Genomic DNA, 15,616 nt, shown 5'->3' with positions numbered 1-15,616 from the left:
GGGAGGGAGGGAGAGACCTTCTCTGGTGTTTTTGGGGGCTGTATTCATTGGATCAGGACCATTCTGACTTTGTCTGTCTGTCTGTCTCCCTGCCCTTTCCAACGGACTAAGGCAAGTTCACCTACTCGTGAATAAACACAGCCACATGGCTTCATTTTGGGCTCAATAGACTCGCAGCTGGGAGGGAGGTACCTTCTCAGGTGTTTTTGGGGGGCTGCATTCATTGGATTGGGACCATTCTGGTGTCCTTGGATTCCTCTCAGCCTGCCCTTTCCAATGGACTGTGGCAAGTACGCCTACTCACTAGTAAAAGCGCTATATGGCTCACTTCACTTTCCATAGGGATCCATTCATTTTTTCTTTCCATTTTTTGGTCATAACTTTTGAGGGAAAGGAGTGATTTCACTCTGGTTTTTCATTCTGGTTGCATTCCACTGGACATTCAGCATCCAACAGTGTATGGCATGACAGGGTAGCTCCTAATTCCGCGATTTTAACGCATCACCCCCCGGCGCATCACCTGGTACAGCTCGCACACACACCCCCGCACCCCCTAGCAACGCCACTGCTGTGGGGGTGGGTTTCATGTGCACGTGAACCATTTGTGGAGGCAGCAAAATTGGTGAGGATTTGAGTAGCCAGGATGCTGGCAACTCTTTCTACTGCTAGGCCCAAAAGATGTTTCAAACAACTCACAACTTCATTGTGCACATTTTGTTAAGAAAAAGTGTACAGATACTTTGTTGATCAAATTATCACAGTTTAACAATCAGTGCAAGAACTTAGGTTCTTACATTAATCCCACCAGCAGCATCTTGAGAGTATTTGCAAGAACAACTAAAATGACAACTCTCCAACAGATGAAAATCTTGTCCCCTTAATATAATCTCAAAAGCAAAATTTAAACAGACAACGGACCTGGCATGCTTGAATGGAATTCTAGCATTCTATACAACTTTTACAAGCAGGACTACAAAATTCTGACTTAAGGTCAAACTCAATATGAAAATGTAGCTGAAATGAGTATGAAATCCAGATTCATACTCCTAGCAATCCTCCATGTTAATTAGACAAGAGGCACTTTTTCAAGTGGATACTCCTTTTTTTGGCAGGGGGAGAGTAACTGGCCCATCTCACCCCAGTGTCTGTTCTAGTGGCTGTCTGCTGATATTCATTTGTATCTTTTTAGATTGTGAGCCCTTTTGGGACAGGGAGCCATTTAGTTATTTGATTTTTCTCTGTAAACCGCTTTGTGAACTTTTAGTTGAAAAGTGGTATATAAATACTGTTAATAATAATAATAATTATTATTATTATAAGATATAATTATATAAGATATTCAATTATAGACAAGGCACATGAAGAGAGTCCCTGCTGCAGTATAGTGTAGCAGCCCAGCTTTAGGAGGGGAAAGGACAGGGAGGGGGATGAGGAATTTTCCAAACTAATTTAGCCAAGAATACAACTATTGCCAACTATCTTCCTGGTCTAACATACTATTTCTGACCTGCCAGGCCTACATCCACCTGCCTTAAGGAATGCCTCCCTGTCTGTGAACTCCGTCATATAAGTTCAACTAAGGTCATGCTGTACCCCCCCCCCCTTAACTACAGAAGCATGTGCTCTGCCAGATTTCCAGTCCAAGCCTGGAGAATTATGCCCACTTTTAGCTAATTAGCTCCCCTTCTGTCCTCAAAAAATGACCCTGGTTCTGCCCTGCAGTACTGCTGGACCCCACCACCAGAGTAACTTGCCTGTTTAACCTACAGAGGTCCTCCTTCCTGCCAGCAGCCTCCTGCCACCACAGCAGCCCCTTGGTCCTCAGCAGGTCTTGGGCACAGCAGCCAAACATCAGTCTTCGTGGCTCCAGTAGTTTCTGGAGCAGCTTCTAAAGTTCATTCACACATCAGTCCATCAGCAGTTCCAGCAGTCCATTAGCCATCAATTCCTTAGTCCATGAATCCAGTCTGTCCTTCCTCAAGCTTTCCTCCTTCAACTACCCACATCCAACTCTCCCTTCATCAGCTGCTTTTATGCCAGATGGCCCTATTGCCTTCAAGTGCCTGCAGCTGTGCAGCACACTCTGCTGGATGCCCAGGCCTTACCCTTAAAGGGGCCACTGCTGATACCACATCTACCTCCTCGCCAGATCTTCCATGATTCCAATACATTACACTCCTTGGTGTCACAGTGGTCCCCTTGATCAATTGTCCATTGTTTTCTTTCTTGTGCTATCAACCCCTTGGCCTGTTTTCTTTCTTGGGCCATCCACCCCTTGGTCTGCCTCATCTTTTCCATACTGGTTGCTGAAGCTCCCACACAGTCCCATCCCATCCATTCTGGTGCCCATTTGGTCTATGTCATGCCCCATCCCAGAGCGCAGCCTATCAGTCCCAGTGGTCCTGCAGTTCAGAGGCCATCCTATTAATTGCAGGCATGCTGGTTGCTCCACCTCCACCTGTTCCCCTCTTCAGGGCATCCCCCAAACTATGAGGCATTCCCACTTCATTTCTTGGGGAATCTCTTTCAAACCCACCTCCAACTACACAGTCCATTTCATTCATCCTGCCAAGCCCCATTCTGGGAGGGAAACAACCCAAGCTTTCCATGCCTCCCATTGTGTTCATCTTAGTCCAAGCCTTCTATACCCATTCCTCCAGGTCCCAAGCTGCCTATCCCCAGGCCCTTGGTCAAGTTGTTTGTGTCAATAGGTACCCGTCCTGGTCCCAGCCCCATTCCGATGCCCCCAAGTCCATGAGGAAGCTGCTGGGGCCACTCTAGAGTGAAGCAGTCTCCTTTAGGTAAGGCTTTTCATCCATCTTCACATACATCTGTCTATCAAACAGCAACTGCCCATTGAACATGGAGATGGCCTGAACAGCTTCAATCACTTGTTCAAAAGTCATTTTTTGAACCCTCAATCCCTCAACTTCTGCCATTTTTGTCTTTAAGAATGTCTGCACAGACAACCACACGGGACATGCTGAACACATCCTTCAGTTTCTTCCAGCCAACTTTATAATTCAAATTGGCAACAAACACAGTGCTTCCAATCTGCAAGCCTGAAGAGTCAGAGGCCCTCTTTGCTGCTACCCCACCCCTTTATTTCTAGTCCAGACCAGCACTTCAGTGCAACCAGGCGTCCTGCCTGTGCATTATTAAGGCTTTCTGCTGCCTTTATATCTTTGTGGGCATTTGCCAGGGCCTCCACATATGTGAGATTTTTCTCTCTTTCTATGCGAATTAGCCCTTTTAACTTGGCAACTTCCTCTCTCAAAGTTCTCTTCTCCACATCCTCCCCACCTGACCCTCTGAGCCTTTTCAGGGAAAGGATGCCATATTTAATAAGTCCTCCCATATACTGCACCATCTGGAATATGGTCCAAAGAATGCTCAAAGTAGCCCAGACATTCCATGATAGGGCAGGAGCATTTGCTTTCCATATAGCAAGGTCCAGGGCCTCCCAGATCTGCCAGAGATCCATTTGCTTTGCTCCCTTGTTACACAAGGGGATACTAATTGCCTTGGGCTTGAACCCACTCCTGGTACCAATTTGTTCTGCCAGATTCCCAGTCCATTAGCCATCAATTCCTGGAGTCCATGTCTCCAGTCTGTACTCAAGCTTTCCTGCTACCCACACCAAACTCTCCCTTCATCAGGTGCTTTTATTCCTGAGGCCTTCAAGTGGCTGCAGCTGTGCAGCACACTCTGCTGGATGCCCAGGCCTTACCCTTAAAGGGGCCACTGCTGATACCACATCTACCTCCTCGCCAGATCTTCCGCGATTCCAATACAGCATGCTCAGCAGGGAGCAAAGCAGACCTTTTCTTGCAATGCCCTGTTCTTTTTAAAACTTCCTTCACAGGGAGATTGGCTTTGTCCAACATGATAGATATGTCAGTCAATAAGACAACTGAAAACATTTTCTCAGTAGTACTTCTGGTTCAATCCCCCGCTCCAAATTCTGTAGATCAGTGGTTCTCACACATTTAGCGCTGGGACCCACTAGGACAGAATGAAAATCTGTCGGGACCCACCGGATGTGATGTCATGACCGAAAGTGACATCATCAAGCAGGAAAATTTTTACCTATCCTAGGCTGCAATCCAACCCACACTTACCCAAGAGTAAGTTTCCCTTACTATCATTGTTAAAAGAATATACATAGTAGTTAAAAGCACAGGTCTATAACATTTCCCCAAATGCAGTCACATATCATGGTAGCATCAAGTCTAATATATTCAAAATAAGATATTGAAATGAATAGGGACCCACCTGAAATTGTTTCGCGACCCACCTAGTGACCCACAGTTTGAGAAACACTGCTGTAGATTAATCTTAGTTTTATGTTTTAATATCCACTGTGAATGCCTTTTGAATTTCCTTTTTTAAAAAGGGAATCTTTGCATATTGAGATGCAATACCCTTTTCTTACCCCTTTGAATTACAGGTAGTATTATTTATGTTAGTTAATAAAAAAAAATGTACAAAAAAAAAAAGAATAGCCCCTAACCAGATTCAAGGAGTATAATTTTACTTGTTAACTGCTGCAAGATTATAATTTGCCATTGGCAGTCTTTAACAAAAAAAAAATTATAATTTAGGAAAGTACAAGTGGTGGCTAAACTCAGGTCAGAAGATATATTTTGAGGGACTTGTTCAGCATGGGGTCAGGGTAGTTGATTTTATTGAGAGGGACCACAGAAACACCAATAACACAGGCCAACACACATTTTGCTTCCTTAAACATTACACCAATTCCTGGGTATATTTGGGGTTGGCAATTCCAAAAATGGCATCCATTTTGCCCTATCATGTCTAGTTTTGGAGATATAGTATAGCTTCTTTAGTGAATGGTTCAAGCAGCTTCCTCATGAGGAAGCTGCTTGAACCATTCACTAATGGTAAATGTTTCTGACCCTCAATTTTGTAGGCCTGTGTAATCATTTGAACATACCACATGAATGTTATCTATTTGCTATGGATAATCTGAATATGTTGTAGATTAAATATTTTGATAATTACTATTTAAACTTTGAATTTATATGTGTGGTTTTGATTTATGGATGGCATAACATGAACTGTATACTAGATTAACAAAAACATTTTAAAGAAAAAAATTGGTAAGCACGCTGCCTAAAGGATAAACAAGTGTTGCTTATTATTACTTATTACACTTATTAGCCTATGCCAGTTATGGAACAAAACCCACCTGAAACTATATAAGTTAAACAAAGGAATGTTTAATAAAGAGTCCTCAATGAACTTTAAAATTTTAACAGGCATTTCTCCATTCAGGGAATTTTTATTGGAAAGTGTAAGTCTACTCCCACATTGTGAGGTCTTTTCTTTCAAGCAGCTTTGTAGTACAATTGTTATGTAATTTCTAAACCATAAAACATCTTAAAGAAATTGTTTCATACTGATAATTTTCAACTAAAAAGTTTTAAAAGTGACATTGTATTGGTTTTATCTGTGCTCCACATACAGCAAGCAATTAACAATAAGATGACAATTTCTCAACTAAAATATCAAATCTAGACCAACCATTACACGTTCACACAATACCTACACGATGACGAGCACAACAGACTAGTTCAGCACTTAAATAATGTCAAAAATCAATAGTAACATTTAAAATCCACTGTAAATTTCCCTACTACCTCCCACCCAATTCAGGACTTAAGGCATCTCAGCACAAACACAACTCACTATGTTGGGTCAGGTAGTTTTAAATTCTCATATATCTCTCTAAAACTGTGTTGGAACTGACAGTTAAACCAGTGTTAAACCAATACAATATTTACATAGCACAGCACATTATATTTGAGACACTCACTTGGGGATAAAAGCCCACATTTTGGTACAAGACAAGACCACCATTATTACAAGTTTGGAAGCTATTTACAAGTCCCTAAAATGATAAACTATGTCTGTACACTGGTCCAACAAGGGCAGGCAAATGCATGACAGACAGTTACTTTGTCAGGGCTTAAATCATGATTTGGAAGCACATTATGATGCTACCCTGAATTCCAAGTTCCACCCTAAGCTCCTCAAAGGTGGTCTCGTCTCCCAGAATGGCAGGTCCCGTCGATACAAAACAAACACAAGGTTTACTTTGTGATGATATGGATGACTTCTATTCAGATATCAGAAACTTGAAGGAAACACGTCCCAGAAACTTGTCACGTTCATCTTGATTTTTTAAATTTTTTGATCCCATGATCTTGCAATCAACTGTTACATCTTCTTTGACGACAGTTGCATTAAATGCTAGTTGAACAGCCACTAGTGGCTGCAAGTAGTGAGGCTAATATTAAAAAAAAAAAGAGTTTTAATATTTGTTTTAACAAAAGCAGAGTCATCACTAGTGAAAGCAATCAATAGCCCCAGCTCAATTAAGAGCACCAGTGCAATATCAAGCATGTTTCTTAATTATGTTATATGCTTACTTGGACTAATGTATGAAAAGACAACAGCATCTGTAAGGGGCTGGTGGGACCTACTTCTGAACAAAGACACATATATTGAGCTGTAAATCCCACTGTGTTCAATACAGCCTACTCTAAAGTCCAGTAAACAGGATTCCAGCCTTAGGCTCAAGTCTTATTGAAAAACAGAAAATATGAATACCTCCTTTACTATTTTAATTTGCAATTGAATCAAAGATTTAAACTTAAAAATATAAGGCCCGATTTACAATCACGCCATGCCAAAGAAGACTGAGCTGGGACTCAATGGTCACCAACACCAGGCACATCTGGGGTCAGTGGGTCCTCTCTGACAAGGAGCAAACTGCCAATACTACTGTATTACTACCAATTAAGCAATCAACATTCTACAAGGAGGAGCAAGTCTGTGGTGCCTTGAAGCCTGGCCAGGAGCTGTTGTAACTGCTTTAACCAGTTCCAGGAGGGCAGTGGGAAGGCTTGCATCAGTATGACACAGAGTGTTTGCAGTGGGACCATAATTTCCAATAGTGGGCTATAGCAGAATCAAACTGGAAGAGAAGTCTAGCCAATTTCTTCAACAACTTTCTAGCAATTCATTACCACAAGATGCTATTTGACACTAACATGAATTTTGTCTTTTTTAAAAGATGAGAAATACAAATAAAGAACTGTATTTCTAGCCACACAGGTCTATGTTTTGAGGTAGTCTACACATGAACAGAAATTGATACAGAACAGTAGATGAATACTACCATACCAATCTTCTTGTGATCTCAGTGGCATCCTCACTTGCCATCGTCAAGATCAAAGTTTATGCTATTTCAGAAATTGGATTGATCCATTATGACTATTCTTATGTTCTTTATATACTTCAAAGAACAGAGAAATCCTGTTGCAGATTCCCAACAATCAGGCACAGTCTGGTTCACTTATAAGATCTAGATAACTCACTTTGTTGCAATTTTTAAACTGATACTTAGGTAGGGGTCCAAGATTTGCTAACTATCTGAAATATAGCAAATTTTGCACAATAAAGATATACTCACATGTAAGCGCTTCCCATAGTATGGAAAATACATTAAATCAATTCTTCCCCCAGAAGGAAAGTATGCTATCTCAGCCTTCCCTTCTTCCTACAGATGAATGAAAGTACAAATTAGCTTGCATCAACACTACATGATAGTATTTAGTATAGGGTCAAAGAACTGGGAATACCACCAGAATTAATTCCAATATACAAGCTCAGTGTACTTCATATAAGGGGTCCCCAAACCCGGCCCAGGGGCCAGATGCGGCCCATGGTGAGCCTCTATCCAGCCCGTGACCAGCCTCTGGGCCACTCAAACAAACATGCTTGGAGCTATGTTCCGATTGTGTCTGGATGGTGTTCTGAGGGTCAGGGAGGCTGCATGTACATGAAATTTAGAGCACCTTCTAAAGGCCTAGAACAAGTGTCTCCAAATATTTTGGCCAGAGGGCCGCATCAAATATCTGGCACAGTGTTGGGGGCCGGAAAAAAAATTTAATATAAAATTTATATAAATACATTAGAGATGGAACTTAGATGAGATGAATGAATGAATGAATGGGCTCATTCCTCCAAACTCTCTGGCCCTTAGAACACCCTCCAGACGCAACCAGAGCATAGTTCCACTCATGTTTGGCCAAGTGGGCCAGAGGTTTTCAGGGGACAAGAGGATGACTGCGTGCCAAATAGAGGCTTGCTGCGGGCCGCATCTGGCCCCCGGCCTGGGGTTTAGAGACCCCTGCCTAGAAACATCACTTCTTGGTTTTCACCAAAAAATGGAAGTAACTGTGCCCTCTGAAAGTCTTAGAAAGCTTTCTGAGAGTCGGGGAGGCCTTTCCACCTATCAGAACATGCTCAGGGTGTTTCCTGTGATGTGCTGGTTCTGAGATATTTACTCTTGTATATTTAAGTAAGCTACTTGGAGGTGGAGAAATGGGGGTTCATTTGAGCGTGCTTTATTTCTGTGGTGTGTGCTGGTGCTTGGAGAAATCCTGGAAATTTGAGCAGATTCACAGCCCAAACCTATGTATGTCTACTCAGAAGTAAGTCCCATTAGATTCAATGGGGCTTACTTCCAGGAAAGTATGAATAGGATTGGGCTGTTATTCATTCATACAAGTTCCATTTCTAATGTATTTAAATTTTATATTTAAAATTTAATTTTTTCCCAGCCCTCAACACTGTGCCAGATATTTGATACAGCCCTCTGGCCGAAATGTTTGGAGATCCCTGCTTAATACCATTAAGGATAATGACTTAGTTGTCATACAAAAATTAATAAAGGTATGTTCTGCTAATCATCTATGGCAGGGGTTCTCAAACTAGGGCATTGCGGCACCCCAGCCTGAGGGCCATAAACTCTGCCCCCTTAAGGGGTGGGGGCAAGGAGAAGGTAGTGACACAATCCCCAGGATCATGTCGCTAAGGGGTGTAGGGACTGGCACGCACTTACCAGTCCCTGCAGCAGCGTCCTGGGGGTTGGGGAGCCCTGTGCGAGTGTCTGCAGGGTTCCCCATGTCTTCAAAAGTGACAATGCAGCGATTGCGCTCTACTTCCGGTTTTGCGGAATCCACCCACTGCCTTCCCCACTCCCTCCGCAAAGACTTAGTGGCTCTCAAACTCTCCCAGATGCGTTTTGAGAACCACTGATCTATGGTTTCATGAAACAAGACTATTTTGCATGTTTGCCTTAAGGTTAGAAATAATTGCTGCCAATCCAATTAGAAACTACTGTTATAACCTTTATTTTATTCTCCTCTCCCCAAAGGGTATTATACAAACTCTCAAAACACTTCTGTAGTCTGTTTGCAAATAATTATTTATTGTGGATTATTCTTTAATAAATGCTCATAAGATACGGCTGCTAGTATTGCACAGATAATGCACATATGATTGCCAAGTTGGAGGGTGGGGGAAGAAGCTGAATGTGCATTAAATCGTGTTTGGTGGGGAAAGACCTTCACACGCCCAACCCTTTAATATGCCTAAGAATCACTGGATGAGTACCAAAAGATATGGGCAACCCAGAAACAGTGAACACTGAGCAAACAGGCAGCCCAATCCATGACTGAAGCCAAAAGTAAAATAGGATGCTTGAAAGTACATCCATAAGTTGGTATGAGTGTTATACTACGGTGGCTTCAAAGTAATTAGTGCAGAGCCATTCTCAAGACACGGATGCAAGATCCATCCACAGTAATCAAGACGCACTGACCATGCAGAAATCCCAGTGACCCACTTTGGATCAAGGAGCCTTTCTGAGCAGCAGGGAGGCCCACAGAGGGGGCTGCAAGCCCCCTGTACCTTCCAGATGGCCAAGCTATCCCCCAGGTAAGTTATGAAGCTCCTTGGTCACAGTGGTAGCATAACTGCTGCAGTGCTAGCACTGCCAGCCCTGCCCTCACAAATATTTACTTGGTTCCCAACTTCCAAAAAGAAGTTTGGGAACCACTGTGCTAGGAAGAAAGTTTGTTTAATACCTTTTTGATTTTCTGCTGGGTCAGTAAACAGGTCACTTGCAGTATCTAGAGAATCTCTAGCTCAGTTCTCAGATAAAGTTTATCTACCCACTGGCATTTGAACCCAAGCTGGCAATGGTCACATAACACCAAAACTGGAAGAAGGAAGTGAGAGTAGTGTGAATATGATCACATGACCCAACACCCAACCAGGGTTCAGTTAAATCTGAATCAGATTTTAGAGTTAACTGCTATAAGTTACAAACATTTTAAAAGAATGCAAAAAAAGAAAAATATAAATACTTCCCCAAATCTAAATGGTATTTGAACAAAATATATTTCCTGCATATGTACTAGTTTACAATGAACAAATGGATTTTCAAGATACTAGAATGTGTTTAGGATCAAATAGTTTCATATTGCAAATACTGCAGCTTTATATTCTAAACTAATTCAATGATCATATGATCTTACCCATCATATACATTGTTTAAGGTGCATTTGCCGCATGAAGAGAAAAACAAAATGTTGATTATGAAATGGAAATAAAACAAAAGCTTAAGCAGAACATAATATTCTAAAATGAAAAACCATAACACAACTTTAAAGTTAATGAACTGAATAAAAAAACACTGGATTTAAAAGACAAAAAAAATAAGTATTGATAAAAATCACAAAACAGATTAATTTGTAATGCTTGCTTTCCCCTTTCTTTTAAAGTTAAACCAACAGGTATATGCTCCAGCTTATTTTAAAATGCTCACCTTAAAGTTACATTCTATATATGGCTCTCCCTCAGGCTTTAATCCAATTATCTGAAACAGAAAATAAATCTCTGTGAGACTTGATATCTGGGTGAATGGGACAAAACTGTACATATTTAGAACTGAACTTACAAAGTGGAATATTCTAGCAATGTCTTCTGTGTTCAATGCTAGCTATTTTTATTATTCACTTTTAATGTACGCAAAACACTGCTGCTTCTACCTTAAGCTTGTATATTCAGACTTTTGAGTATAGCAGTGAGAACCAACACTGCACATGCAACCATACCAAAGTTCCTTTTTTCAGTAGACACATTAGTATATACATGAGGATATGCACATCATATTTACTAATACACCTACTGAAGGCAAGCATCTCTGACAGTGGAACACACAATGAACACCTAAGTTTTCTTCACAGTACCTTGCCAAATCTTTTTGGCAAATTTCAGTCTCGAAAGACTATGGTATAAGCCTACAGCACCCGGTATTCCTGGGCAGTCTCCCATCCAAGTACTAACCAGGCCTGACCCTGCTTAGCTTCCGAGATCAGATGAGATCCGGCATGTGCAGAGTAACAAAGAAGTTAAAACCTTTGTGGAGTTTAATCCAGGTAACCAACTCCAGCTTAACAAATCTGCTCCATACTCATTTGCTATGTTATCTCTACAGTAATTGCTGAATGGAAAAGAGTTATCACTAAGAAGTTTTTTCAATAAGAAGCCTATAGCTTCAAATACATTAATACTGTCCTAAACTACAAACACAGAAACACCCACTTTCACATGACATTTTGACAGCGGCGTTACTTCAAATTAGACATGCAACATTAATGGCCGAATCCAGATGGCATATGCAGGCAACATGCCACATAACATGTAATCAACTGCTAAATAATGACATTCTGGCTTCAAAATAGATCTGAAGCATAGTTTCAAGAAGTCAGATCAGACATCTTTGTCATAAGGCACATTAAAACTCTCCTGCAAACTTTGTGAAGAACATTTTTGGTCAACCAACAGATAATCTCTTATGACGTAGTGCTGGCATTCAGCCCAGAAACACACCGCTAACATTTTAAATGAGGTTTAAGTACACAAGTTAGGAAATCATGTAAGTAGAAAAATCAAAGTGGAAAATACAAAGGCAAAATACAGCCCTATGCAATAACATTAATATACTTGTTTCCCTTTATGCAACATAGTCGCACTCAGTTATAACACCACTAGAAATACTCTTGCATGACAAAATGCTCCACATGTATACCCCACTGCATCTGCAGAGAACTCCCAATATGGAAAGGAATACAGAAGTTCCATGCATGCATGGGAGCTTCCACAGAGTTTTGATTTGGAGCCACCAATAGATCACAAAAGCTACCAGTCATTTCAAACTACAATTCACTAAAAAAGTTAGTAGCAAAGAATTTGGAAGTACTGGGAAGCCAGAAGGCCAAAGCACTTACTCTATTCATTTTTATAATAACACATGGAGTTCGCTTGGCATAACCAAAAGATTTATCTTCTAGTCCAGAGCACGGTCCCAGGAGAGTACGATTAAACCGGCATGCCAAACTTTCATTTTCGGTTTTCTGCTCAAAGAGTTTTCCTGGAGTACACGGAATGTTTTTGGATTGCTTGGATTCATTATAAGCTAGGAAAAACAATTCAATGCATCAGATTATATACTCAAGCAGTAAATACCCAACTATAGAATTACCTCTCAAGTAAAGAACCACAATGGCTTCCAAGAATGTCAATCCCCCCCCCCCCCCAAATTATGAGATAAGTCATCTATCAAGTATATGGACTATTTACTGGGAAAAATTCCTTCAGCAATGTCAACTGAAGAAAATAGAAAAAAGGAAATACTTTCAACACCACTGTAGAAGTATGAGGGAAGATACCAACAATTTAGCATAGCAGATTAAACACAGAAAATCCCACCCCTTTATGTAGAATCACATCTACATCCCATTGTAATCAACAAAAGTTAAACTAGGTTGTACTCTGGTAAAATGTCAATATTCTGTCCCAAGACAAACTGAATTATGTCATCTGTATACAGTCATGTGTCGCTTAGCGACAGGGATGCTGACCAGCACCCCCATCATCAAGCAAGGTTTGACACTTTATGAAGTCTCTGAAGATGAAGGGAAGCCGTACTCCCCTTGCCTCTGGAGGATTTTCTGAGCCTCACAGAGACAGCCCGCAACCATGCGCTGCCTCTGCGAAGCTCAGAAAAGCCTCCAAAGGCAATGGCTTTAGAGCCTTGGGGGAGCGCGCAGGGACCAACGGCAGCATTGTACATAAAGCAGCGCTCACCTGTATTTTATGCAAAATCAGCATTTGTTCATTTTGCACTATTTCTTCTGTCAGTCATATGGTGAGGGGCACAAGGAACTAACCAGAGCGCACCCACCCCCAAAGACCCTTGAAGGTTTTATTCTGCCACCACAGATTCAGCCTGCATTGCTCACCCAGCCCCAAGGGTAGAAATTTTAAAATCACTTCTAAAAACATATTCCCTTAGGTTGCTGCTCTGGAACCTGCCAACAAAAATGCAAATCACAGTCATCTGTACTTCTTTTCTTCTTTATTTGGAGCCATTATCATGTGAGTAAATGTACCAAATATTTCACTCTCACCAAAAAAGGGGCTTGGGTGAGAAACAAGACATCATATGAATTTCCCCTCTACCAAATCAAGCATTTTGCCAGAAACAAAGTTCTGTACAGCTTAACATTCTAAAATGGGTTCACTAAGTGTAGCACTCTGGTGGAGCTTCAGTTCTGTGCAATAGATCTAGCAGTCCAAGGTAGAATTTCAGGACACCTGACATCAGTTAAATATTCTTAAGAAAAACATGTTATTCAGCCATGCAATGTACAACTCAGAGCCCGACCCTGTGGTTCGTGCCACGCCTTCGCTTACCACCGGGCTTACCACCGGGCTTACCACCGGGCTCCCGTCAGAGCTAGCCCAGCTCCAGCTGGCACTAAGCACCCGGGTTCTGTGGTTTGGCGGTCTCCGTGACCGACGGGCTGTGGAATGGGAGATGGGGGCGTGGTCAGGGGCATGAGGAGGTGTTCCGGGGAGGGAGGCGTGGCCGGGGGCATGGGGGAGGCAGGGCGAGGGGGAGAGGCGGATCCACGGAGCCAAGCTTTGCAGGATCCAAGGCGCTCAGGCAGGGCTGCTCGCCCTACACGAGCGCCTTTATTAATTATTATTAGTAGTAGTAGTAGTAGTATTTATATACCACTTATCAACAAAAGTTCACAAAGTGGTTTACAGAGAAAAATCAAGTAAATAGTCGCCGCTAATTAGTCGCCACTAAAGTGAGTAGCCCCATTGCGGGGCTGCTTCTCTTACTCGGGGGAAAGGGACGAACATCCCCTTCTCCCGAGGAGCCTCCCACGGTAGCGCAGGAGGTGCTGGATTTGGTGGGAGCCCTCCGTGGAGCTTCCGGGTCCCACAGCTCCAGGCAGCTCAGGATTGGGCTGCCCATTCCTGGAGAATCTGCTTCAGTTTGTTGGTGAACAGATGAATGACAAATTGCAACTGTACTGTTGACTCTGTATCTCCCTTCCCTATCCAATTATGTCACTACAGCTATTCCAAATGCCCGTTTAATAGCTGCAACTGGCAGTGTGAACCGCTCTACCCTACAGTTTCCTGTTCAAAAATAATGCACATCAGCTGCACATCTAATTGTCCTCATTAAAAGGTCCAGTATCCCTTTAATGCATGCAGCCAGCGTAGCACTACATAGCTTTCTGTTCGGGATTCTTGCTGTAAAGGAAACATCACATGTATCTGATACCAAACTATTTGCAATCTGGAACCTGATGTACAGTATTGCAAAGTACAGGAAAGCCAATCTCAGTTATGAAGTAACCAGGAGAGATTTTAGGGAGTGGGCAGTAGTAGAAGCTGGCACCATACAAGACCGACATTTGAATAGCAACCCAGCCAATTAGTGAGAACACCCCCAAAATTGTACAGTCTATTTTTTCCCCCTATTATAAATATTTACATGAACAACAAGTCTAAAGGGAAACATCTGTTTTGAATTTCACTTGCTTATTTAGTTGACTGTAAAAGTTAACAAGGATTGAACTGCAGTGGATAAGCAGCCTTTTCTCAGTGGCAACTGATACAGCAAAAGCACTATTTTCCTAGGTCAAAATACAATGGTTGCATTTACAAGGCCATCTATTTTTTGAACATATAATTGTGCATTATGGTCCCCAAGACTGGCAAAGTGTAGCATCAATCCAATAACTAGAAAAAACTGCATCTTAAAAGGTATGAGCAGGTTTCTTTCAAAGGTGTAGGTGTCTGAACACGCAGACGCTTACATGTCAAAAGCAAACTCAGTGAAAAAGATGACAGAGGAAGATGAGAAAGACTTGTGATAAATGAACAGGCTAGAATAGCAAGTGGTGCTGTACCAGAGGTGCAGGTGGGCAGGAGCCAGCATGCTACAGCTAACCCTGCCCCCGAAGGTGCTGAGCTCTACTATTTGAAAGCCACTTGTAAAGTGTTCCCAATTGCAGTCTGAACCAATACATTCTAGCACTCAATGCAAGTAACTTTATACTACAGAATCTGCAATGGCTCACTAATGCTGTATGTAGCTACGTAAGAACCTTTCTGACAAGTCATATTACAAACCAACTCTTTTCAGGTCAGCTTATGGACCAAACACAAGCAAGACGAATTTACACATTCTGGTTGACTGGCAAGTCTAACCCACAATTGTCCCTACTAACTGGGTAAGAGGCACTTTCAAATGGGTGCTCCTCTTTTATTTGCAGGGGCAGAGTAAATGGCCCTCCTCATCCCAGCAGTGTCTTTCCTAGTGGCTGTCTGCTGGTGTTCTTTTGCATCTTTTTAGATTGTGAGCCCT

General features: G+C 42.0%; 1 protein-coding gene across 1 annotated transcript in view; it reads right to left on the bottom strand.

Moving 5' to 3' along the window:
* Positions 1-5,223: 5,223 nt before the first annotated feature.
* The window catches only part of ATP1B3 (ATPase Na+/K+ transporting subunit beta 3), a 32,128-nt gene continuing 21,735 nt past the window's right edge, over positions 5,224-15,616 (bottom strand). The window contains exons 4-7 of the mRNA XM_066622080.1: positions 12,171-12,358; positions 10,706-10,756; positions 7,502-7,588; positions 5,224-6,313 (exon numbers count right to left, since the gene is read on the bottom strand). Coding sequence (XP_066478177.1) covers positions 6,143-6,313; positions 7,502-7,588; positions 10,706-10,756; positions 12,171-12,358 — 497 coding nt within the window. The 3' untranslated portion in view covers positions 5,224-6,142. The remainder of the gene's footprint in view (positions 6,314-7,501; positions 7,589-10,705; positions 10,757-12,170; positions 12,359-15,616) is intronic.

Source organism: Tiliqua scincoides, chromosome 3, assembly GCF_035046505.1.
Source record: "Tiliqua scincoides isolate rTilSci1 chromosome 3, rTilSci1.hap2, whole genome shotgun sequence".
NCBI lineage: Eukaryota > Metazoa > Chordata > Lepidosauria > Squamata > Scincidae > Tiliqua > Tiliqua scincoides.
The sequence above is the reverse complement of the archived record's forward strand: the minus strand, read 5'-3'. Positions and strand labels throughout refer to the sequence as shown.